Source organism: Diplotaxodon limnothrissa, linkage group LG3 (genome assembly GCF_057381915.1).
Source record: "Diplotaxodon limnothrissa isolate DT_005_m linkage group LG3, D_limnothrissa_male_GT1.1, whole genome shotgun sequence".
NCBI lineage: Eukaryota > Metazoa > Chordata > Actinopteri > Cichliformes > Cichlidae > Diplotaxodon > Diplotaxodon limnothrissa.
In genome coordinates, this window is record NC_140598.1 from 47763498 (window position 1) to 47786981 (window position 23484).

At 39.0% G+C, this 23484-nt stretch overlaps 2 protein-coding genes across 2 annotated transcripts in view; both read right to left on the bottom strand.

Moving 5' to 3' along the window:
- Window positions 1-23484, bottom strand: part of LOC146636231 (Fc receptor-like protein 5) — a 95869-nt gene that overhangs the window by 64242 nt on the left and 8143 nt on the right. The window contains exons 9-14 of the mRNA XM_085350308.1: window positions 18816-18885; window positions 18434-18469; window positions 17958-18224; window positions 16894-17157; window positions 16493-16771; window positions 15016-15264 (exon numbers count right to left, since the gene is read on the bottom strand). Coding sequence (XP_085206434.1) covers window positions 15016-15264; window positions 16493-16771; window positions 16894-17157; window positions 17958-18224; window positions 18434-18469; window positions 18816-18885 — 1165 coding nt within the window. The remainder of the gene's footprint in view (window positions 1-15015; window positions 15265-16492; window positions 16772-16893; window positions 17158-17957; window positions 18225-18433; window positions 18470-18815; window positions 18886-23484) is intronic.
- On the bottom strand, window positions 951-8794 carry LOC146636235 (SLAM family member 5-like). The gene is made up of 5 exons (XM_085349871.1): window positions 8758-8794; window positions 4864-5094; window positions 4669-4779; window positions 4148-4438; window positions 951-979 (listed from the first exon to the last, which is right to left on the bottom strand). The coding sequence occupies exons 1-5, from the start codon at window positions 8792-8794 to the stop codon at window positions 951-953; spliced, it is 699 nt and encodes a 232-aa protein (XP_085205997.1).

Sequence of the window (23484 nt, forward strand, 5' to 3'; positions counted from 1 at the left end):
GCTCTCTCACCCAGGAAACACAGTCGTAGAGAGAGCATGTCACCCTGTAACCATGGCAACCGTAACGTGCCGCCTGGAACAACAGAACATAGCTGTCAAACAAAACCCAAACAGTCCTGACCTGCGACAATATGAAACAGGAAAATACCGCCATTTAATCCATTTATTTCAACAAAGTAACTGTATTCTAAATACCACCTTTTTAAATGGTAACTGTAACGGAATACAATTACTCATATTTTGTATTTTAAATGTGTAACGACGGTACATGTATTCTGTTACTCTCCAACACTGGCACCATGTCATTGTCAGAACAGACAGGGCAGAAATCAACCTTTTTCTTTTTTTTTCCAGGAAGTCAACATAATTTCCATCGGTTCGTCTACCTGCAGAACGAGGTCCCTGCGTGTGTCAACCTGGCAAACCCTTTTGCCTTCCCTCCATACTCCCTCCTCCAGTCATTTCTTTACTAGGTCCAGATCGAGGAGGTGAGGTTGATCCTGGTCGCCCCACTTTGGCCTCACATGCCCTGGTTTCAGCTGTCCCACTACTCCTGGCCAGGACTCCCTTTTCTGAAGGTCCTCTTGTCCCAGGTGAGAGGGTCACTTTTCCACCTTTTCCCAGCAGGGCTTAGGGTGATAGCCTGTTGTTAGGTGTAGCTACGGGTGGACTCAAGGAGAGAAAACACCGAAGCTTGGGGGTTAAAGTGAAGGAAGTTAATTTACAGTGAAGGGCTATAAACAGGGAAGAAGTGTATTTACTTAAGCACATCTTGGTTGCTTGTAGGACTAGCCTTACTCAGGGCAGATACACATGGAGACACAACCAGGTCCTCAGGTGTCTAGCCGAGAAAGTTGAGCGCAAAAGAAAATCCATCAACGCTCAAACTTTCACGAACCAAGAGGAGCAGCTTTCATCAACAGTTGTTCAAGAAGGAGACAAGTCAAGGACTAGCCCTCCAACTCCAGACCTGGGCCCGCTGAAGGTTCCACTCATGAGCATCAAAGGTCACTCGAAGGAACAAAAAAGCGTGATGTAACCTTATTTTATTTTATTTTGAAGAAAATGTTACTTTTTTAAAAGGACCACAATTATTTTACACACATTAAACTGTACACAGTATAAAAAACCCACAAACATCACCTACAGAAAACAATCACTTTGATTGTACACAAAATTTTCTCTCCCATGATCTCTGACTTGAATCTGTAAAATCTGTATCATGATTTGGCATGAAGTGTTGTATCTGAACATTTTTAACAGTTTTTTTTTTTTTACTGAAATGAAAAATAAGCATGTCCAGTAAGCTGTAGAGATAACATATAAAAATTTTGAAAAAAAGTGAAGGTACATGTTAAAGAAATAAAAAAAGAGGCTGAATCAAACTTGTCTAATAAAATATCGAAATTATGTCTCGATGAAACAATGTCCCACACCATACAACCTCCACTTACTACAAACAAATGCACACAATAAGATTTTAATACAAAGATGAACCATATTATCAATCTTCCAGTGCTGACATTAAACCAAGAGCATGTCATTGTTTAATAGAATTGCTGTTGATCTGGATGCTGGCAGGTCTCTAAACGTTGTCAAAATGTTGATGAGTTAGATTTTGTTGTTGATGTTGTTCGTGAGTCTTGAGTTTTGTTGAACTAATCTTTTTATGGACCTGAAACAAAATTAGAACAAATACGACTTCAAAGGTGAAAAACAAAGAAATAATGGTGCCAAAGATGTGATGATGCTTTGTTACCTTTTACACTTTCATTCTTTAATCACAGTTTAAGAACTGATCTTATCAGGGAAACTTACAGATTCTCACATTTTAGCTGCATGTGTTTGAAATTTAAGAGGCTCATTATTTTATTTAGACACCACAACAGCAACAGAACATAACTAAAGCCCAATCGTATAAAAAGTGATTCAGCTCATCAGTTTCAAAAAACTGAAACTTTAAGGACAGTATCACACATTTTACTCCACATTTAATCTGATTACTACTAATAATAATAATGGATTGAATTTATATAGCACTTTTCGAGACCCTCAAAGCGCTTTAGAATTCCACTATTCATTCTCTCTCACATTCACATACTGGTGGAGACAAGCTACAGTTGTAGCCACAGCTGCCCTGGGGAAGACTGACAGGAGTGAGGCTGCCATATCACGCTATCGGCCCCTCTGGCCAACACCAGTAGGCAACGGGTGAAGTGTCTTGCCCACGGACACAATGACCGAGACTGTCTGAGCCAGGGCTCGAACTGCCAACTCTTGAGCCACGATCGCCCCTTGTCTGCCCCTCTGCAGCCAATATGTCCAGTGTCTGCAGAGTTCACATTTGTACCTGAGGCTGATTCAGAATTCACATTATTGCATTCAGAGCTGAATTACTACTTGCAGTGTTACTTAAAGAATTGCTACAAAACTATTGTGAATTTATTGTTGATTTGGAGATTTGCTGAAAGTGGTTGTTTCACATTTATAATCCCACCTTCTCTCCCCTCCTTGGTTCACATTCTCTGATTCTCTAGACTCCACATTTTACATGACTATTCATGTTAAACCATTTCCAATAAGATCATTTGGGCTCATGGGTCAATTGAAGAGCTCCTGCGTACCAGCCTTAAAGCAGCCCGTTTGTTCATTTTCATCCTGAGATTGTATTGTCCAATGAAATCTCTCAACACAATCCTCCCCTACCTATGCTGTGGAACAGACTTTAATGTAGAAGAACTAAGCTGCGCACATGTGCAGTCGTGCATAGGTGACATGGTCTCCATGCACAGAAAATCTGTGCTGTGCACAAAAAAAAAAAATCCAACCTGAATTGAAATGAAAATAAATACATAACAATTCATTCTGTGCTGTTTTGCAGTGTGAGTGACCTGTGCCTGACTGCTCCAGCCAATGATGCGATTCACATTCGTATTTAAGCAGGTAATCAATGTTGACAGGCCATAACAGCGTCCCTATGTGCCACTACCAGTGTTTTAGCTAGCTTAGCAGTGTGGCCGATGTGGAGTGAAGACAGGCTAACAACAACGTGTGCAACCATTGGAGATCTGAACAGGACAGACAGAAAAATTAAGGTGACTGCTGAATGTCACAGTTGCTGCCAAAAAGCCACCAAATGCAGATTACAGTGTAAACGCTGTCTATAGGTGGTTATATACCTCCTTCTGTCAGGCCTGCAGGTATCAGGCTTGTTATGTGCTCCTTTATCTTATAGTGGACAGAAATTATTCTTTGGATTGGCACAAATAATTTGTGTGGCATTTTATTTGATGCAGAACACCTGATTGTTCTGTAAATAGTTTGTTACACCCCCTGATTGTGACAAAGAGTTACAGGACTTCCTCACAATCAGGGGGTTAGCGCACAGCAGGAGCTTCACACACAGTCATACTCATAATACAAGTCAAAATTGGTGCTCAAGTTATTTTTACTTCCAATAGTGTTAACATACTACACAGGTCATGAACAAGACTTTTTTAAAATTTCATTGTAAGTGGGCTAAAGCACTTAATTAAAAGTATTCTAACAGAAATGTAAATCCTGTCATTTGATTATTTTAATTAATGATATAACTTGAATGAATTCGATGCTGGCATGACTGATGTTGTTCACATTGGTCCAAGGGACCGCTCAGAGACATGAAAATTAGAGGCAACACTGCCCAATTACTATTAAAGTTCATCTTAAATTGTGACCTGCTGCAGAAACTCACTGCAGACTAATAAAGTGTTTCAAAGATGCACTGATTACAGGTTGCCGGTTCGAGCCCCGGCTCGGACAGTCTCGGTCGTTGTGTCCTTGGGCAAGACACTTCACCCGTTGCCTACTGGTGGTGGTCAGAGGGCCCGGTGGTGCCAGTGTCCGGCAGCCTCGCCTCTGTCAGTGCGCCCCAGGGTGGCTGTGGCTACAATGTAGCTTGCCATCACCTGTGTGTGAATGTGTGTGTGAATGGGTGGATGACTGGATGTGTAAAGCGCTTTGGGGTCCTTAGGGACCAAGTAAAGCGCTATACAAATACAGGCCATTTACCATTTACAGCATCAAATACTGGATCACACATCTTTTGTTTAATCTTCATCTCAGCTATGCTTGTATGTCACAGAAAGTGTCCCATTCAACAACTTACCACAGATCTTACTCTCACACTTTGGTGTGACAGGTTTGGATGAAACACTCTCTGTATCTCTGCTGGAGATGCAGGTAAAACTGGCAAAGTTCTCTTTGGTGTTGACAAATGCAAAAAGCTGTGCAGAGCTGTCACTGGGATGACTCTTGTTGATAGTGAGCACACTTGCTGGTTCAACACTCCAGGAGAGGTTAACACCCTTATCCAGAGAAGAGCAGGTCACCACCATTAAACAGCCACTTTCTACAGATGTGCTCATGACTATCTGGATGGATGGCTGCTGGAGCTTTTCTGCAAGGATGGAGAGTAAAAATGAGAAATTCACAAAAAGTAAAGACAAGCCTGTGTAGCTTAATTTAAAATCAAGCACTATATTTGATTGTAGATGGCTAAATTTGATATTTATGCAGAATATATGGATTCAAAATAAAGAAAATGTCTGCATTTTGATAATGGTTGATATGTGTTTTTGTGTGTTTTAATTATGAACAGTTTTTTTTTTTTTGCTATACTTGACTTACGTTTTGCTGTGAGTTTAATCTTATTTAGTTTGTCTTCACCCTCACTGTTGAGGAGCTCTACATTGTATTCAATGGCATCCCTTTCCTTCAGGTTTTGAATTGTTAGGTCACCTATAGAATAAAATACATTGAAACCAAATCAAGAAGGAAAAAAAACTGCAATTCCTTTGCAATAAAAAACCTCATAAATGTCACCTGATGTTGTGTTAAGAGTGAGTCTCCCTGTGTACTGAGGGACACGTTCAGTGTTTATTTTCCCGTTGCGATAAGTGGCAATCAAAGTGATGTTGGTGAATATTGACCACTCAATTCTGATGAGACTCCACGATGAGTCGACTGCTGAGGGCAATGTGATGTTTTCTCCGAGGTATCCAAAGACGTCCTGAGGTGATTTATCTACTGCTTCTGTCTGTACAACTTGTAATGCTGTCAAATAAATACAAAAACACATTTAGCAACACTGTACATATTCTCTCAGATTTAAACACTCAAAGAAGGAAGGAAAAGAACTTCTATAAATACTCGTGAATTTAAGCTTCAAAAACTCCGCTACTCTGATATCTTTAGACATTTTTACAGGTTATTTTGTTGGAATTTTTAAATACAGAAATTGTAAAATTTTGTTTGCTTTTCAAGCCTAAATATGACAGTTTCATAAAATGGCTAACGACAGCTATCTGTCACATAATTACACGATGATCAATCATTCAGGTAAGGAAATCCCAAAAGGTTGATTCAGTTCATCTAACGTTTTCTCCCACTGAAAACAATCAAATTCTTGGAATATTCTGGTGGTTTTTTGAGCAGCATTTGCAGTACTTTCAACAATAAGCAGGCAATATCGAACACCTACTGTCAAGATATTTTTCTTTTTGGTTCAAACGGATAATCCCAATGACTCTATCAGTCTAGACAGAGAATTCCTTCTGACATTTTATATTAATTAATTATTTTTTAAAGTGTAAGCTAAGGTAGATATCAATACAGATTGAAAATATATAATCTTTCAGGATAAAGATCAAAGCATTTCCAAAATCGCACCAAAATGGTCAAGCTAATAGATTGTACAATAGGAATGTATGTTAATGAACACTAAACACATGGATATATGGTCTCATTTTGAGAAGAGTTAACAACAAGTTCTATGAGAAACGGAAATGAAGCCATGTGACAGCAGCCAAGTCTATACACCAGCTAACCACCCGCCTTTTTTCTAATACTACAACAGTAAATCATTTCACTACATACACTTTTTTACATCATTTATGTCTAGCATGTGAGGCGATTAATTCAAAAGTTAAGTTTTGCACTACTACCTAAGAAACCAGGAAGTTACTCATTTTTAAAGCAAAATGTAAAAATATTTCAAAACGTATTTACAGTTTTTTACAGCCGCTAGGACACATTTCACAATACTTAGGTCACTTTTGCAAAACTCTTCACACAATTCTCCTAACTGACCTTCAGCTTGGCAAAGCAGTTCATTTCACATTCAAAATGCACTACAACTACCAAAACACTTTATTCAGGGGTCCGTTCTTCGTACCTCGCTAAGTAAGTTAGCTGGATTTGATTGTTGACGATTTCGCGTGATCTTGGATCGTTCGGTTCTCCGAAGCTCATCCGGGACTTGCTGTCATAGCAACAGATCTGTAAGCGTAAACCTGCTCGGGAGCAGGCTTACTTTATGTAAACAGGATTAGATCGTGGCCACTCAAGTATGTCCGCTTCATGTATACGAAAGCAACAGCGATATTTTACCACTGTTTTACCATAAATAAATAACATCAATGTAACTAAAGATAATGCAGTACTTTATCCTTTTATTGATTCCATACAGATACATACAGGTCATTTCCTAAAAAAAGGGAAATGTACTATTAACATTCTATTTCATGTATTTGATTATTTCAGATGTAATTCATATTTTAGAGTAGTAATGGTATTACTTCATGTAATCAAGATGAGAGACCACGGCTATAAAAGCGAAGGTGGATTTGGGAAGCCTGTCGCAGCCATGTCCGTTTACGCGAGCCACCCATTGCGGAAGGTGAGAGATTGATAAGGAGAGTCCTCAGAATCCAGCGTATATTGCGGGATAGACAGGATCCTTTAGCTCAGCGCGACAGTGTGCTCATAGAGAGATATCGATATTCCCGTGAGGGTATTATTTACTTAACCAACTTGTTGACGAGGGGGTGCAGGACCACCACCTGTCTTTTTTTGCTCTGCCCTTTTCTTGGTTGCTGTTATAAACAAACAAACAGATTATTTCAGGGTCTCTTTCCAAGAGACGAAAAGCAATATAAGTGATAAATATTACCATTCTGTAGAATATTCTTATATTTCACTTTTACTTGTTCCCATGTTCTAGTGGGTCCTGTCGTGGCTCTAATGTGAAAGAGGATATAATATAATATAATATATTTACCCTACCGCCTACTGGTGTTGGCCAGAGGGGCCGATGGCGCGATATGGCAGCCTCGCTTCTGTCAGTCTGCCCCAGGGCAGCTGTGGCTACAACCGTAGCTGCCTCCACTGTGAGAGTGAATGAATAGTTGTATTGTAAAGCACTTTGGGTGCCTTGAAAAGCAGAACCGGAATAGCGAGCTCAAAGTTAGCGCGATGATTTAATCTTGGATGTAGTAGGCGAGGTACGAAGAACGGACCCCAGGTCTCAAATAAACTCATTATTCAAGAACACTAGCAAAGGTTGACAGCCGACAAACATATTTTGTCACCCACAAAACAATGACCTAAAAAACACTAACAACAGTGTTTTCTTGTGTAAAACAAGGACACATCTCTGTTTATAATTTCAATGTATGTTACTGGAATGAATCAGACATCATGCAGAATTCGTTAATATTTGTTTATGTAGTTTTATTTTTTTGCACTAAGTAATCCCAAAATACAAGAATTTGTATACACACCATCCACTGATACACATACAATAGTAATGCTAATCTACTCGGTCTTCTCCATTTGGCCACAGGTTCTCATCCACATCTCATCTTATGTCATCTAGGGCGATACACCTAGGAAAGAATCTTCTGGCTGCCAGAATTGAAGGAGTTGAAAAATTGAAGGAGTAACACCTGTGTAGATGTTCATCTACAATGAGAATCAGCTGTGGCTGGTTAAACTGCATTTTTAGATTTAAGATATGTTTCAATAAAATATTGCTGTTGGATTTTGCTGTCTTTTTAAGTTTTGCATTGTGTTATTGTTTTGGCCATAAGTTTAACAGTTTTGAAAACAGTATGTAAGCACATGCAAAATGTCCTGTCCGTACAAAGGTTTTTGGCAGTTCTTGTGTCTGAGTGAGAAGATGATTCATGAAATTTGAGAGATGTAGTCATTGAATGCATTTTGTGCCAAAACAATGATAACTGGTCCTCAGTTTAGCCCACATAGACTTCTGTTGTGCTCACCATGTGAGGAGTTTTGCAAAAGTGACCTAAGTATTGAGAAATGTGTCCTAGCGTCTGTAAAAAACTGTAATCTCCAGGTCTGGCACATCTGTGTCTGATAAATTGTCACGGCTGGCGGAGTGAGCCGTGTGGAGTGGAGGAAAAGGAGGACCCAAAATGCAGCAAACTGATGTTTATTTACAAGGTGGTAGTGGCAAAAACAGGCAGTGAGGTACGACAAAACAACTGAAGAAACCTAAACTGGGAGAACTAACTGACAAACCTGAGACCATACAAAAGGGGTGCGGGGCACAGAGGCAGGAACAGGAACACCATAGAACACAGAGATACACGGATGAATGCAGATGAACACAGGCGAGCCGACAATGAACACAGACCGACACCAACTAAATATACACACACAAGGTAATCAGGTAATCACACACAGGAGGGAAGAACAGCTGAACCTAATACACATGAGGACCGGAGGAGACAAGCTGAACACAATGACAACAGACACAGACTTTCAGAACAAAACGGGAAATCTAGAACCCGAACCGGACACAAGGGGGGAGGACACAGAATAACTAGAACAGAGGAAAATAAACACAAAACGCTGGGTCGACGACCCAGGACCATTACATAAATAGCTTCAGATAGTGTACACAGGACATACCTTTAAAGAAAAGAATAAATAGGGTCGGTAGTCTCATGGTAGTTGACGTGAAACACAGTCAAAGTGCTATGACTTCCTAATTTTTTTGTATTTGCTACATAATTTCTTCCTCTTTTCTGCATCTGCATCTGTGCATCTCATATGTGTGTGTGTGTGTGTGTGTGTGTGTGTGTTGTTATTATCAATACACTTTTATTTATACAACTTACGTTTTGCTGTGACTTGATGTATTTTGTCTTCACCCTCACTGTTGAAGACTTCTACAGTGGCATCGCTTTGCTTCAGGTTGTGAATTGTTAGGTCACCTATAGAATAAAATACACTGAAACCAAATCAAGAAATAAATAAAACTGCATTTCCTTTGCAATAAAAAAGCTGATAAATGACACCTGATTTTGTGTTAAGAGTGAGTCTCCCTGTGAACTGAGGGACACGTTCAGTGTTTATTTTCCCATTGCGATAAGTGGCAATAAAAGCGACGTTGGTGAAAATTGACCACTCAATTCTGATGAGACTCCACGATGAGTCGACTGCTGAGGGCAATGTGATGTTTTCCCCAAGGTACCCAGAGGCTTTCTGAGGTGATTTAGCTACTGCTGCTTTTTGTACACCTGGGGGGCACATTTAGTAACACTATACATTGTATATCAGGTTTGAACACTAAAAAAGTGTAAAAAAAACTAAAAAAAAAAACCCATTTCTATAAATGCCTTTGACATTTGATTTAAAGAAATAATAATAAAATTAAATAAAAAGAACACACAACTGTTACGGTTGTGAGTCATTTTGACCCAGCTTTTTCTGTTTCTGTTTTGTTTTTCTAAATTATGATTTGTTTGGGGTTTTGAGTTGTGCTGGTTAGATTTTGTATTAAGGATTATTCTTGGTTTTGTTCTCTTTACGTTATTTGTTGTTCTGGCCTCTAGTTTAAGTTACTGTCTTCTGTTTCATGTGTTATATTGCTTCTGTGTTCCCCTGTGTATATAAGCCCTGTGTTTTCCTGTGCTCTCTGTTCCATTATAGCCTAACCATGCTTTGTGTGTCTCATGCTCCTGTTTAGCTTTTCTTGTTTCAGTGCTTAGTTCCTCTCTCCTGAGTTTTGTTTTATTGGTCAGTTTAATTTTTCAAGAGGTTTTTCACAGCAATGAAACTGCGCTTTGAATTTTACATCTGTGTTTGAGAGTCCTGCATTTTGGGTCCTTTTCCTGCTTGCCTGCCACACAGCCCACCATGACAACAACCTTGATTAGTAGTGATGGCCAAATGAAGCTTTCTGAAGCATTGAAGCCTGTGTTGAAAAACCGTTCATTACTCGAAGCTTTTACCCTAACTTTCACCCTAATTTACGAATAAATTCTTTACAAATCCTACCATGTCAATTCATGGATTTTTTTTTCACATTCTGTCTCTCACAGTTGAAGTGTACCTTTGGTGCAAATTACTGACCTCTGTCATCATTTTAAGTGGGGGAACTTGCACAATCGGTGGCTGACTAAATACTTTTTTGCCCCACTGTATGGCATAGAAACTGAACATTTAACAGTGTTTCCTGAAAACCCTCTCCTGTCTGATCATTTCCTGATAACATTTACATTTACAATAATTGATTACACAGCGGTGAAGAGTAGACTTTATCAAAGTAGATGTCTTTCTGAAAGCGCTGTAACTAAGTTTAAGAATATAATCCACCCACTGTTATCATCTTCAATGCCCTGTACCAACACAGAGCAGAGCAGCTATCTGAACGCTACCCCAACAGAGGTCGATTATCTTGTTAATAACTTTACCTCCTCACTACGTACGACTCTGGATACTGTAGCTCCTGTGAAAACTAAGGTCTCAGATCAGAAGTACCTGACTCCGTGGTATAATTCTCAAACACGTACCCTAAAGCAGATGACTCGTAATCTGGAGAGGAAATGGCGTGTCACAAATTTAGAGGATCATCATTTAGCCTGGAGAAATAGTTTGCTGCTTTATAAGAAAGCCCTCCGCAAAGCCAGAACATCTTACTATTCATCACTGATTGAAGAAAATAAGAACAACCCCAGGTTTCTCTTCAGCACTGTAGCCAGGCTGACAAAAAGTCAGAGCTCTTTTGAGCCAACCATCCCTTTAACGTTAACTAGTAATGACTTCATGAACTTCTTCACAAATATTTTTATCATTAGAGAAAAAATTACCAATAATCATCCCACAGATGTAATATTATCTACAGCTACTCTTAGTACCATTGATGTTAAGTTAGACTCTTTTTCTCTAATTGATCTCCTTGAGTTAACTTCAATAATTACTTCCTCCAAGCCATCAATGTGTCTTTTAGACCCCATTCCTACAAAACTGCTCAAAGGAGTCCTGCCATTAATTAATTCTTCGATCTTAAATATGATCAACCTATCTCTAATGATCGGCTATGTACCACAGGCCTTCAAGCTGGCTGTAGTTAAACCTTTACTCAAAAAGCCATCTCTAGACCCAGCAGTCTTAGCTAATTATAGGCCAATCTCCAACCTTCCTTTCATATCAAAAATCCTTGAAAGAGTAGTTGTCAAACAGCTAACAGATCATCTGCAGAGGAATGGTTTATTTGAAGAGTTTCAGTCAGGTTTCAGAGCTCAGCACAGCAAAGAAACAGCTTTAGTGAAGGTTACAAATGATCTTCTTATGGCCTCTGACAGTGAACTCATCTCTGTGCTTGTCCTGCTAGACCTTAGTGCAGTGTTCGATACTGTCGACCATAATATCCTATTAGAGCGATTAGAACATGCTGTAGGTATTACAGGTACTGCACTGCAGTGGTTTGTATCATATCTATCTAATAGACTCCAGTTTGTGCATGTACATGGAGAGTCCTCTTCACACACTGAGGTTAATTATGGAGTTCCACAGGGTTCAGTGCTAGGACCAATTCTGTTTACATTATACATTGTGGCGGAGGCGGGGCCCCGGGCGCGGCTGCAGGGGAGGAGTGGTGCAGTGGGCTCAACGGGGAAAAACGACACACGTCAGCTGGGAACGAGCTGTCAGTCTATGTGAAAAGCATAAACCTGTGAAACGTGTGAATAAATGTGGAACTTGGCAATAACAACCTGCGTGTGCGTGTACCTGTGCTTCGTATATTCCACATACATGCTTCCCTTAGGCAGCATCATTAGAAGACATAGCATACATTTTCACTGCTATGCAGATGACACCCAGCTCTATCTGTCCATGAAGCCAGATAACACACACCAATTAGTTAAACTGCAGGAATGTCTTAAAGACATAAAGACCTGGATGGCCGCTAACTTTCTGCTTCTTAATTCAGATAAAACTGAGGTTATTGTACTCGGCCCTGAAAAGCTTAGAAATATGGTATCTAGCCAGATTCTTACCCTGGATGGCATTACCTTGGCCTCCAGTAATGCTGTGAGGAACCTTGGAGTCATTTTTGACCAGGACATGTCCTTCTATGCACATATTAAACAAATATGTAAGACTGCGTTCTTCCATTTGCGCAACATCTCTAAAATTAGAAATATCCTGTCTCAGAGTGACCCTGAAAAACTAGTTCATGCATTTATTACTTCCAGGCTGGACGACTGTAATTCATTATTATCAGGATGTCCAAAAAACTCACTGAAAAGCCTTCAGCTAATCCAAAATGCTGCAGCAAGAGTCCTGACAGGGACTAGAAAGAGAGAGCATATTTCTCCTGTTTTGGCTTCCCTTCATTGGCTTCCTGTTAAATCCAAAATTGAATTCAAAATCCTGCTCCTCACATACAAGGTCTTAAATAATCAGGCCCCATCTTATCTTAATGACCTTGTAGTACCATATCACCCTATTAGAGCACTTCGCTCTCGCTCTGCAGGCCTACCTGTTGTTCCTAGAGTATTTAAAAGTAGAATGGGAGGGAGAGCCTTCAGTTTTCAGGCCCCTCTTCTGTGGAACCAGCTTCCAGTTTGGATTCGGGAGACAGACACTATCTCTACTTTCAAGATTAGGCTTAAAACTTTCCTTTTTGCTAAAGCATATAGTTAGGGCTGGACCAGGTGACCCTGAATCCTCCCTTAGTTATGCTGCAATAGATGTAGGCTGCCGGGGGATTCCCATGATGCATTGAGTTTTTCCTTTCCAGTCACCTTTCTCACTCACTATGTGTTAATAGACCTCTCTGCATTGAATCATATCTGTTATTAACCTCTGTCTCTCTTCCACAGCATGTCTTTATCCTGCCTTCCTTCTCTCACCCCAACCGGTCGCAGCAGATGGCTGCCCCTCCCTGAGCCTGGTTCTGCCGGAGGTTTCTTCCTGTTAAAAGGGAGTTTTTCCTTCCCACTGTTGCCAAAGTGCTTGCTCATAGGGGGTCATATGATTGTTGGGTTTTTCTCTGTATCTATGAAACGCCTTGAGGCGACTTATGCTGTGATTTGGCGCTATATAAATAAAATTGAATTGAATTGAATTATAGATACAACCTAAATTATCAGGGTGTATATAAGTTCAATACTGTTAGTATTAAATATAGAGGAACAAAAGAAGAAGAAAAAAACACATATTACCTGCAGCATTTCCATAGAAGAATGTACGGAGCACTAAAATCAAGACTGAAACATCATCACAGTGAAAGAAAATCATTTCATTACAAAATAAAACATTTACAAAAAGGTGAATTCTAAGATCACACAGTTCATGCTCATTCTCAAATTTCTGTTCTTATAAACTTTAAACTGATAGTGTAAAACAACTGAACACAAGTAAAAGCAATTAAATTCTTAGACAAACTTGTTTGCCCACTCAGAAACTCTAATTTACACAATGAAAAACTATTTCTTTATTCAATACCAAGTCAGTAATGTACTTACAGAATAACTTCAGCATGCAGAGCAAAGAGTGCTTCATCCTCACATCCAGCTCTGCTGCACTCTGATCCACTGCTACGCTGTTAAAAATAATTAAGCAGAACAGAAAGATGATGTACTTAATATAGATAAGACCATAACTTCTTCTTCTCAGTGGCCTCCATGCTTCCTTCCCTTTTACACTGAGCTGAAACATCTGCTGTAACTTCAACCGCAGCAGTGTTTGTTTCCTGTCCGATCAGAACATACAAGCATGTTTCTTGTATTGTTCCCTTTCTGTTTTCTATTCTTGTTTTAAATGCTTGGTTACAGTTTTTCAAGTAAGGCAACATTTTTGTTTAGGTTATATATATATAAAAAACACCCAGCACGCCCCTGCGGGTGAGTGAACACTGGACATAATTCACTGAGGTTGTATCTGTGGGGTGATGTTTATTTCATTGATTTATTTAATGCTGATTAAATCAGTTTGACTCAGATTAAAGTTTCATAACTGCACAGTGTTACTGAAGTTTAATGTCTGACTGGAGCGCTTGTTGAACTGAAACATTCACTTGCTTTTTCTATGATGTTCACATGTGTTTCATGTTTTTAACCATTAATTTTGAAATAAAACTAACATTAAAAATATTTTTATACAAGAAGAAAAGAAATAATTTCTACCCTGAGAAGAAACGTCTGAAACAGCATGTTGATGCTGTTCATGGACACTGAAGACTGCAGCCTGTCCACAAATGGTTAAATGATCAGTTTTGTAATATAAACACAAACTGTCTGTTATCATGTTTGAAAGTTAATAGAATAAAAAATAAATAAATTAACATCTGATTTGTGATTTTATTTAATAGGCAGATGACTCATTTTCCCAGTTAAGGGTTAGATTAACACAATAAGTAATTTGAAATAATCTGGATAAAGATCTTACATGATACAGTCAGTGTGATGATATCACTCCACTCTGAGAAGAAATAGTCCCTCCTGCCCCGGCAGCTGTATCCTCCACTGTCAGACTCAGTAGCTCTGATGATTCTGTATTCATTGGATGTTGGAGGTGTGTTTAACTTGGCTGCTCTCCATTCATACGTCCACTGAGCTCCTTCACCTCCCTGAATCTCACATCTGACAGTGACTGTCTCACCGCTGTATATCTGAGTCCAGGATGGCTGCAGGGTCACAGTGGGCTTACTGGGAACTGTTCACAGAAAAATATCCAGTTAGACACAAATAGAAACATGAAGATAAAAAAAATAAGATGGAATAAATTCTTCTATTTGTCAGGAGTTGTCTCTCATTTCAGGGTTATTAAACTCACAGTTGTTGAATGAAATTGTTAGCACAGAACACAACATAACATCTCTCAGTTTGGCAGAAATAAAATAATTGAACCCACGAGTTTCTCTAACTGTGACGTCACTGCTGTCCTCTGTGTAGTAAACTGGATCTCCTCTCCCTCCTCTGCAGTGGTACAGACCTCCTTGTGAGACAATAATAACTGTTTTTCCTTCATTTCCTCTCATGAGCTGAGCTTTAGAAGAGACTGAATCACGTCTGAACCAGTCAAACTTCCAGCCAGCAGAGCCCTCCACAGAGCAGCTCAGTGTCACACTGCCCCCTGCTGGTATGACTGAACTTTGTGCTGTCAGTGTGGCTCTGGGTTTACTTGCTGTATAAGATACAGAAAAAGTTAATCTTTAAATTGTTGGTTGTCTAAGGAAGAAATTTCTTACAGCACTGATTATGTGTTAAACATTGACCAATTTAGAAAACAATGTGTAATTTCTCTGCATGTGAGACTTCGACTGCCTAGAAAAAAAAAAAATTTTTCAAATCAAAAATAGTTTGAATGCCTCATCTCTGTTTTCTGTTCATTACTGCTTTAATAGTTACAGTGCCGTGAACAACTTCTTTACTTTCTGTCGGAGTGGGAGGAGAGTGTTTGAAAGAGAAGTATGTGTGTGTTTTTAAAGTCGTCTTACTACAAATATTATTAAAAAGCTATTTGAAAAAATCAAGTTCACACACAAAAGCTGACTGGAAGTTATTTTCTATCATTTAACATTTCATTTTAAATGTTGTACACAGCTACTACAACAGCAAAATAAAATGTTAAGCTGATGTTCATCACTTTCATGTATTTGTACAATTTTTTAAATTTATAACACATTATTTGTTTTAATTCTTTTAATTATGCAGAGATGGGTGAACTGTTAACTGTTAGTGATCTGAGCCCAGCAGTAAAACTGGGACATCTGAGCTTCTGTTGTTTACCTGTGTTTGTTTGTTTTGTTTTGTTTTTAAATAAAGTGAGTGTAAAACAGCTGAATCACAGACAGAAACTTATTTTTTAAGAATGAACATAAACACACTTTTCTCCACAAAGTCGTTATCTGTACATATGAGACTTTTTCAGGAAGAAGTTGGAATGAGTTTGATTTGCTTTCATAAAATCACTTTGAGGCTAACATGCAAATCAATGAGTTCAATAGAAATAAAATCAAAAACCTTTCTATCAAACCCACTCGTGTGTGTGTGCTTCAGATTAATTTTAATCTACGCCAGTATTTGATGAGATGATTGAATGACTTTTATTCTTTTTTTAAAGAAGTTTCATATTTGTTTTCATTTGTTGAGGGAGTTTGAAGAACTATATTTTATCCTGTTTATATCATTATGGTCCTCAGGTGATGGAGCAGCAGGTCAGCATTGGCGTCTCTATACCAGCTGAAGGTTCATGACACAAAGTGGTGACAAACTGTCTACAATGAGGCTACTATCAGCTGCAGCTCTTTGTCTGACTAACAATGTAACATGCTTTGTAGACCATTGAATTCATCCTGTGCTGACCATTATGACATTTGTCAAATGGAGATCACACAACAAACATGACTTACTTGATGCTGACAATGTGAAGGCTTCACTCCACTCTGTTGAAGAATATGAGTCATCTCTGCGTCGACTCTTACACATGTAGTCTCCACTGCTGGACTCAGAAACTCTGAATGTCACATCATTATTGTGTGTCCACTGTGTGGGTGTCCTGGGTCCTCTCCATTCATACTCCCACTCAGTGGTTTCACCTCCTTCCTGCACCTCACATGTCAGAGTGATCGTCTCACCTCTGAATATCTGAGGCCAGTTGGGTTGTTGTTTTACAACAACTTTATTGGAAACTGTTTACACATATTAACAGTTGAGATACAAACAGAAACATGAAATCAACACAGAAAACTTCACATTGTATGTTTGATAATCATGAGTGAATGTATATTTCAAACTAAATGACTGAACTCACAGGTTTTCTCAATGGTGACATTATCACTTCTATAAGTGTAGTAAACTGGGTTTCCTCTTGTTCCTCTGCAGCTGTAGATTCCTCCTTCAGATACTCTGATATCTCTGTTTTGTTGATCTCTGATTTTACCTTCAGAGGTTGTTTGGGTTCGTCTGAACCACTCATATTTCCATCCATCAGAGCTCTGCACAGAGCTGGTCAGTGTCACACTGCCCCCTACTGGTATGATTGTTGTTCCTGCTGTCAGTGTGGCCCTGGGTTTATCTGTTGTTATGAAAAAGAAGGAAAGAAAATATTTACCTGGTCCAATATACAGGGAAAACACTGCTTATGTTTTCATAATATGTTTTCATTTCAAATTCCCACAAAATAAAATCAACAAATTTCTCTTCACTTTCATAAACTTCAGATGTTTGCATTTTTTCTGTCTCAGATCTGCAGTAATTCAGGTTGTAGATCTCTAAATAAGTATAAAGTATAAACAGTATAAATGTTTGTCCAATCTCAGGCCTGAATAAGTCACTGTAAACGACCACGGCAGACCCAGTGGCATTTTGATCATTTTTATTGTTCTGTGCACATCAACACCCCAACCACAGGACCCAGTACAATATTTAAGTCGTCGGGGTGTGATTGTGGATGCCGTGTGGTGCGTTCGCCTTCCCTGCACAGAACCGCAGGTCCCGCACAGTCACACTGAATGTAAACTAATGCAGTTCACTGTTGAAGGAAACACAATGATGGGTTCAGAGGGATCTGCCTAGTTTCAGGTTTAGACAACAGAAACATCATCACCTTAGATTTTATGAAGCTTTTGATGTTTCTTCTTTTCCCTTCTTAAAATCAATTGAATCCAATTTTTTTTTGTTATACATTAAATAAACACATGTCGTAATAATAAATTACAGGCTGTGAGCATAGTAGTACTTGTGAGCAAGTAACCAGTAATGTACAGTAGTTCTTGTTAAAGTTTCAAATTTCAAGGACAACAATTATTAAATGTATTCAGAATTTTATAATTTTTTCAACAGGAATCATCACATTATTGGTCACTGAGGGCTTACCTAACACAGTTATAGAGACAGTGTTACTGTTCTTTGTAACACGTGGGTGCTTCCTGAGACCAGAGCACTGGTATTCACCACTTTGACTTGTTGTTGTAATTTGTGATCTGTGGTCTGTGTGTTCACTGTAGAGGATAAATGCTTGACCATCCATGTTTACTGTGTAATACCAGTCAGTGTCTTCTCCTTCATTCATGTCACATTTGAAGGTAACAAACTCTCCGATGAAAAAACTGGACCACCTGGGTTCAATAGTTAGCAGAGCAGCTAGAATCCAACACAAACACAAAGTTAACAATCTGAAACACTTTTGCACGACACAATCTGTGACAGTATGTTCATACACTGTTCATACATTGATTAGTTAATAAATATAAAACATAAGTCAACTGTGATTAAGATTTATTCAGTATTTTGTGATTAATCTTTACCAAATAAATTAAAAGACAGAAAAAAAGTGAAAACTGTTCAGTCACCTTGAGCGTGTCCAGTGCAGACGAGTGTACAGAGCACTACAATAAAGACAGAAACTTCAGACATGATCAAACTAAAGACACTCAAATATAAAATAAATCAAACACTTGCAGTTGTACCAGTGGCTGCTATGATTTGTATGCATCAAATTATCACTGATGGAGAAACAAACCTTTCTTAGATAAACTAAACCAGCTCCACTCTGATCTGAGTCAGTGCACTAAAATCTAATCCAGTCTACAAACAACCACGTTGGTAACAAACATGAGAGTCCTCTGATCACATGACCTGAAATGGTACAAATGACTGATGCTCTGTTCTTCTTACTAAAACATGTTTATGGATCAGTATGAATCAAACAATAGGAGTCAGTGATGTACTCACAGAATAGGCCCAGCTCACAGAGCAAAGTGGCTCCCATCCTCACATCCAGCAGTGACACGTCTGAAAACTTCTACAACTTTCTGTAAAGAGAGAGAGTGAAGCAGCAGCACAGCAGATACCAAAGAGCTGTGAAGGAAACAAAGAGGTTTTAAAACTTCTCTCTGCTTCCTTCCTTTTACACAGAAATAATAACTTAACAAGGTCTGACCATGTCTGCCAGATTTTTATGAAAAGGCCTTTAACACACAGACTAAACTGACCAATAGCAGACAGACAGTAAGTTTCATTACACATATGTGAGCTGACTGAGGGTTAAAGAGGAAATGAGGAGAACACAAGTCCAAGACTTGTTTTAAGTGTGAAAAACATTTTTTTTATTTAAATATTGTTAACATAAAATAATAATACTAATAATTCTCAGAAAATATTTTCAGTGAGAACAGCTGCAGTAAAAACAGATGATAATAACTCATTTGGAAGGTTAAATATTTGGATATAGCACAGCCACAAACACAGCAGTTATATGAATGTTGTAAGTGGTGAAACAGGAAGAATGTAGTTTTAACATTTGTGCTTTAAACCATGTTTAGTTTAGTTTAGTTTAGTTTAGTTTAGTTTAGTTTAGTTTCCTGATCTATGTCTGTTTTTAGATTTAACACTGCAGCAAAGTTTTACAGAGAATAGTCACAAGAGAAAATAACCAGTGAGCAGCAGTTCACTGGGTGAAAATAACTCAATGTTAGAGGAGAATGGCCAGACCACTCATTGCAACCGAGATATGCAGAACAGTGTCTTTGAATGCACAACATGAAGTAAATGTCATATAGCAGCAGATGACCACACCAGCTGCCATGCCTGTCAGCTAAGAACAGGAAACTGAGGCTATAATTCAAAACCAAAATCTGACAACATGAGTTTGTAAAAACATTGTCTGATCTGATGAGTCTCAGTTTTTGCTGCAACATTCAGATGGTAGGGTCAGAATTTGGCATAACATCATGAAAGCATGGATCCATTGTATCAGAAATTAGGCTGACTGATACTAAGTGTCTTTTACAGAGAACAGATGCAAGAGTGTCTGATCATGTAAATCAAATTTATTTCACTTTCATCTGCAAATAAAGTTATGTCCATGTTTCCTTTTTTAGGCTGTGGGACTGTAACCTTTAAAGTTTAAATTGATCCAGTTTAAAGTTTCAGAGCCTCAGAAATCAACAGCTGCACTGAGAGCGCACTCAACAATAAAACATTTAATGGGAATAAAAATGTTTCATTCATCGCTCTGTGCTCTACATCTTCAGGTTAATGAGTTTCTACTGCATTCATATCTTATGTTTGATATCATTTATTTATTTTAACCACTATTTAACAATATCTCTGCAGCAGGTGGCACTATGTGTCCCTCCAAACTATCAAAGCTCAGCTGATTCACAGAAGCAGGATTCAGCTTCGAGAGCAGAGTCCTGCAAATGTGTCGACTGTGTAGACTTTTCATTGGGACAGAGAGGGGGAGGGACTTTCACCCACCCAACACATGCTTCGTGCATCCTCTAAGGTCCTGACTGCATGTTGTTTGAAGTTGATGATGTCAGCGTCTGCTGAATGTTTGATTTGTTGGCAAGTGAAGCAAAATATAGCAGAGAGTGAGAGCAGAGTTCAGAAGGGAAGGGAGAAGCGCAAAAAACACTTCAAAGGTCTAAAATGCACACATGCGAGAGCGCAAATCTGGTGTGCGATGGCTTCTTTATGTGTGCTTGTATGAACTTGAGTTCTACGCACAAAGGTTGTTGAATTTGCACACGAGGAATTTCTGATAACTGTTACATAATTCAATATTAGTGAAACAGGAGCTTTGCTGACCTCTGACCTTTCCTACTAAAGTGTTGAACATTATGATCATTCAGCTGTTAGTGAGGGGAGGAGCTGCGTGCCTGTCTGTCTGCAGCAGTGCTGTCAAATTATACCTCGGCTGGAGGAAGCCAAGACAAGACTACTGATATCAACATTGATATGTTGATATCAATGTTGAATGAGCAGAATGAGCAGAATGAGCATCTTCATTCTGTTTTAGTAATGATTACTAAGGAAGTGTCAATTTTGGACAACCCTACTCTACACACGTACAATGATAAAACTACTCTGATATGTTCTGTCTCTGAAGTTTCACTGCAGATATTTGCGTTTCTAAAATGCAAACATCTGCAGTGATCTTTACTCTTCTTAACATTAAAAAGTAAAAATAAAAAGTCTAATTATTTATTGAGTAAAGAGAAAAATAACAATGTCTCACCATCAGCATTAACGTAGAAAAGATTGCTGAGTAATGAAGTAAAGATTAAACAGCATCAGGATCAAACTGAGAGAAAATCAAACAAAACAAACAAACTTAGAGCATTGTTTTAAAAGATTCTTATTCATATAACAGTTGCTGCTCAGCAAAATATTTCTGTGAAAACAGAATTTTATTTGGTAACAATTTTATTTGAAACATGAAAAAACTGTTTTAAAATGATAGTTATAAAAATAACTATTGTTTACAAAAAATATTTATAAAAGTCATTGCAAAAAATGTACTTACACAATAACCCCGTCATGCAGAGCAAAGAGTGCCCCATCCTCACATCCAGCCCTGCTGCACTCTGATCCTCAGCTGATCTCAAACACTTTGACTTTACATCAATAATAAAAAGAGAAGCTGCATTTAATACAGATAAGACCAGAGTGTTTCTTCTGACTGTGGCCTCTCTGTGCTTCCTTTCCTTTTATAGAAACCTCAAACAGCTCCTGTAGCTTTGACCACAGCAGTTGTGTGACGTGTTCACATTTCCTGTCCACTGCAAACATGCAGGCTTGCTTCTTGTGTTTTCTTCTTATCTTCTGTTGTTTCAGGTCAGGTGACATATTTTACCAGCTCATAATTATATTTTATTCTCAGAGACTTTTATATGATTTGTGCAGTGTCGTGTCGTGACTAGAGATGGGTATCGTTTAGGTTTTATCCGATACCGGTGCCAAACCGGTACTTTTGAAACGGTGCTGGTGCTTAAACGGTGCTCGAACCGGCGCTTAAACAATGGAAAACACAAACTTTGTCCAAAAACCTCTCATGTTTAGCTGTTTCCCTCTTTTTCTTTGGTCATTTTAGCCTTTTTGGCCAGGGTGAAGGGAGTATCTGCCATCAAACAAGAAGACAGCAGCATGTAACTACGACGGCGTTTGCTAGTTCACCTTACATGCATTAATGTAATAACGTGGTTAGCCTACTCAACGTAAATTACACATGAACAACATTAAGCTACTCACGCAGAGAAGAACGGCGGCTGCTGCCATCATCATCCGTCATCATTTCTGCTACACTGGCAGGGCTAGGGGCCAGGACTCTCCTCTTCGGGTTCTTGCGGGATGTTACTAACTCCGGTCCGATGACAGGCATCACACCCATAGTAGGTACGGTGCATTTCTCTGCTTTAAAAAAACGCTATGCGTCGCCAGGTGTTTCATCGGATTTGAGGTGTTACCTCCTTTGCACAGTATCACCTTAAAGCACTTGTTGCTGCTGAGTTTGCATCTTTTGCTGTGAAGTACAGCCAGACTTTTGACCGCTTCGCCTTGGGCATTTTTAATCTGTAGCTCTGCTCTAAAAGAACGTACGTACCTGGGCCCGCCTACTATCCTTGGAAAGGTAAAATGATTGGCTAGAATCTAAAGTGTATCACATCTCAGGGGAAATAAAGCACCGAAATGTGCGCTGCTTTTCGGTCTGTTTATGTCAGAACCGATGCCATGATAGCACCGGATACCGGTACCTATCCCTAGTTGTGACATATGTACTACATGCAGTGAGGTGTTGGACCTTTACACTGAAGAAACCAAACAGCCGCCCCAATAACACATTGAACAACATAGACGAGCCACCTCGACTGGAAAAGCTCTGTAACTGCACCTAAAATATAACGGTTGTTCTTTATTTTGAAAAGATTAGACCGATGGTTTGAAAGAGGAGTGAAAGAAGCCATCTGTGTCCAGACCCAGCAGTTTGAGTTTTTTGTGTTTTTGTGATTTCTTTGTGTTGTGATCTTTTAGTTTTCTATTAGTTAGTATTGAGGTTAGACCTGGTTTTGCATCCAAGTTTAGTCATATTTCTGATCGATGTTTTCTTGTCGCTGTGTCATTCCCTGTTTCCTGTCTGAGTCATGTCCTCTGTGTTTGTTCCTTAGTCATGTCCGTGTCTCGTCTCCTTGTTCCCTTGCCACGTTCCCCTCGTACTTCCATGTCGCCTCTGTCAGTCTTGTATGTCCACGTGTGTTGTGTCCAGTCATGTCACTGTTTTCGCCTCCCATTTTTGCTTCTATGTCCCCATGTCTGTTTCTTCCCTGGTTCAGGTGTCTTTTTCCATTATTTCTGTTTTATTTTGACAGTATCACGTCCTGTGTGTGGTTTGTCTTGCTCGTGCGTCATTATGTTTATTGCAGTTGTGTTTCCCGTGTGTTCCACTTCCTTCGTCAGCCTCTTGTGTATTTTTGGTGTGAGTTTTCATTTGTTCGTTGGCAGGTCATCTTTTCACCATGTGCCATGTTTCTGTTCAGTCAAGTCTCAGGTATTCATGTCCATGTTAGCCACATTCAGGTTTCATGTTCACTGTGTCTAGTGTTAGTTTTCCCCAGTTTAG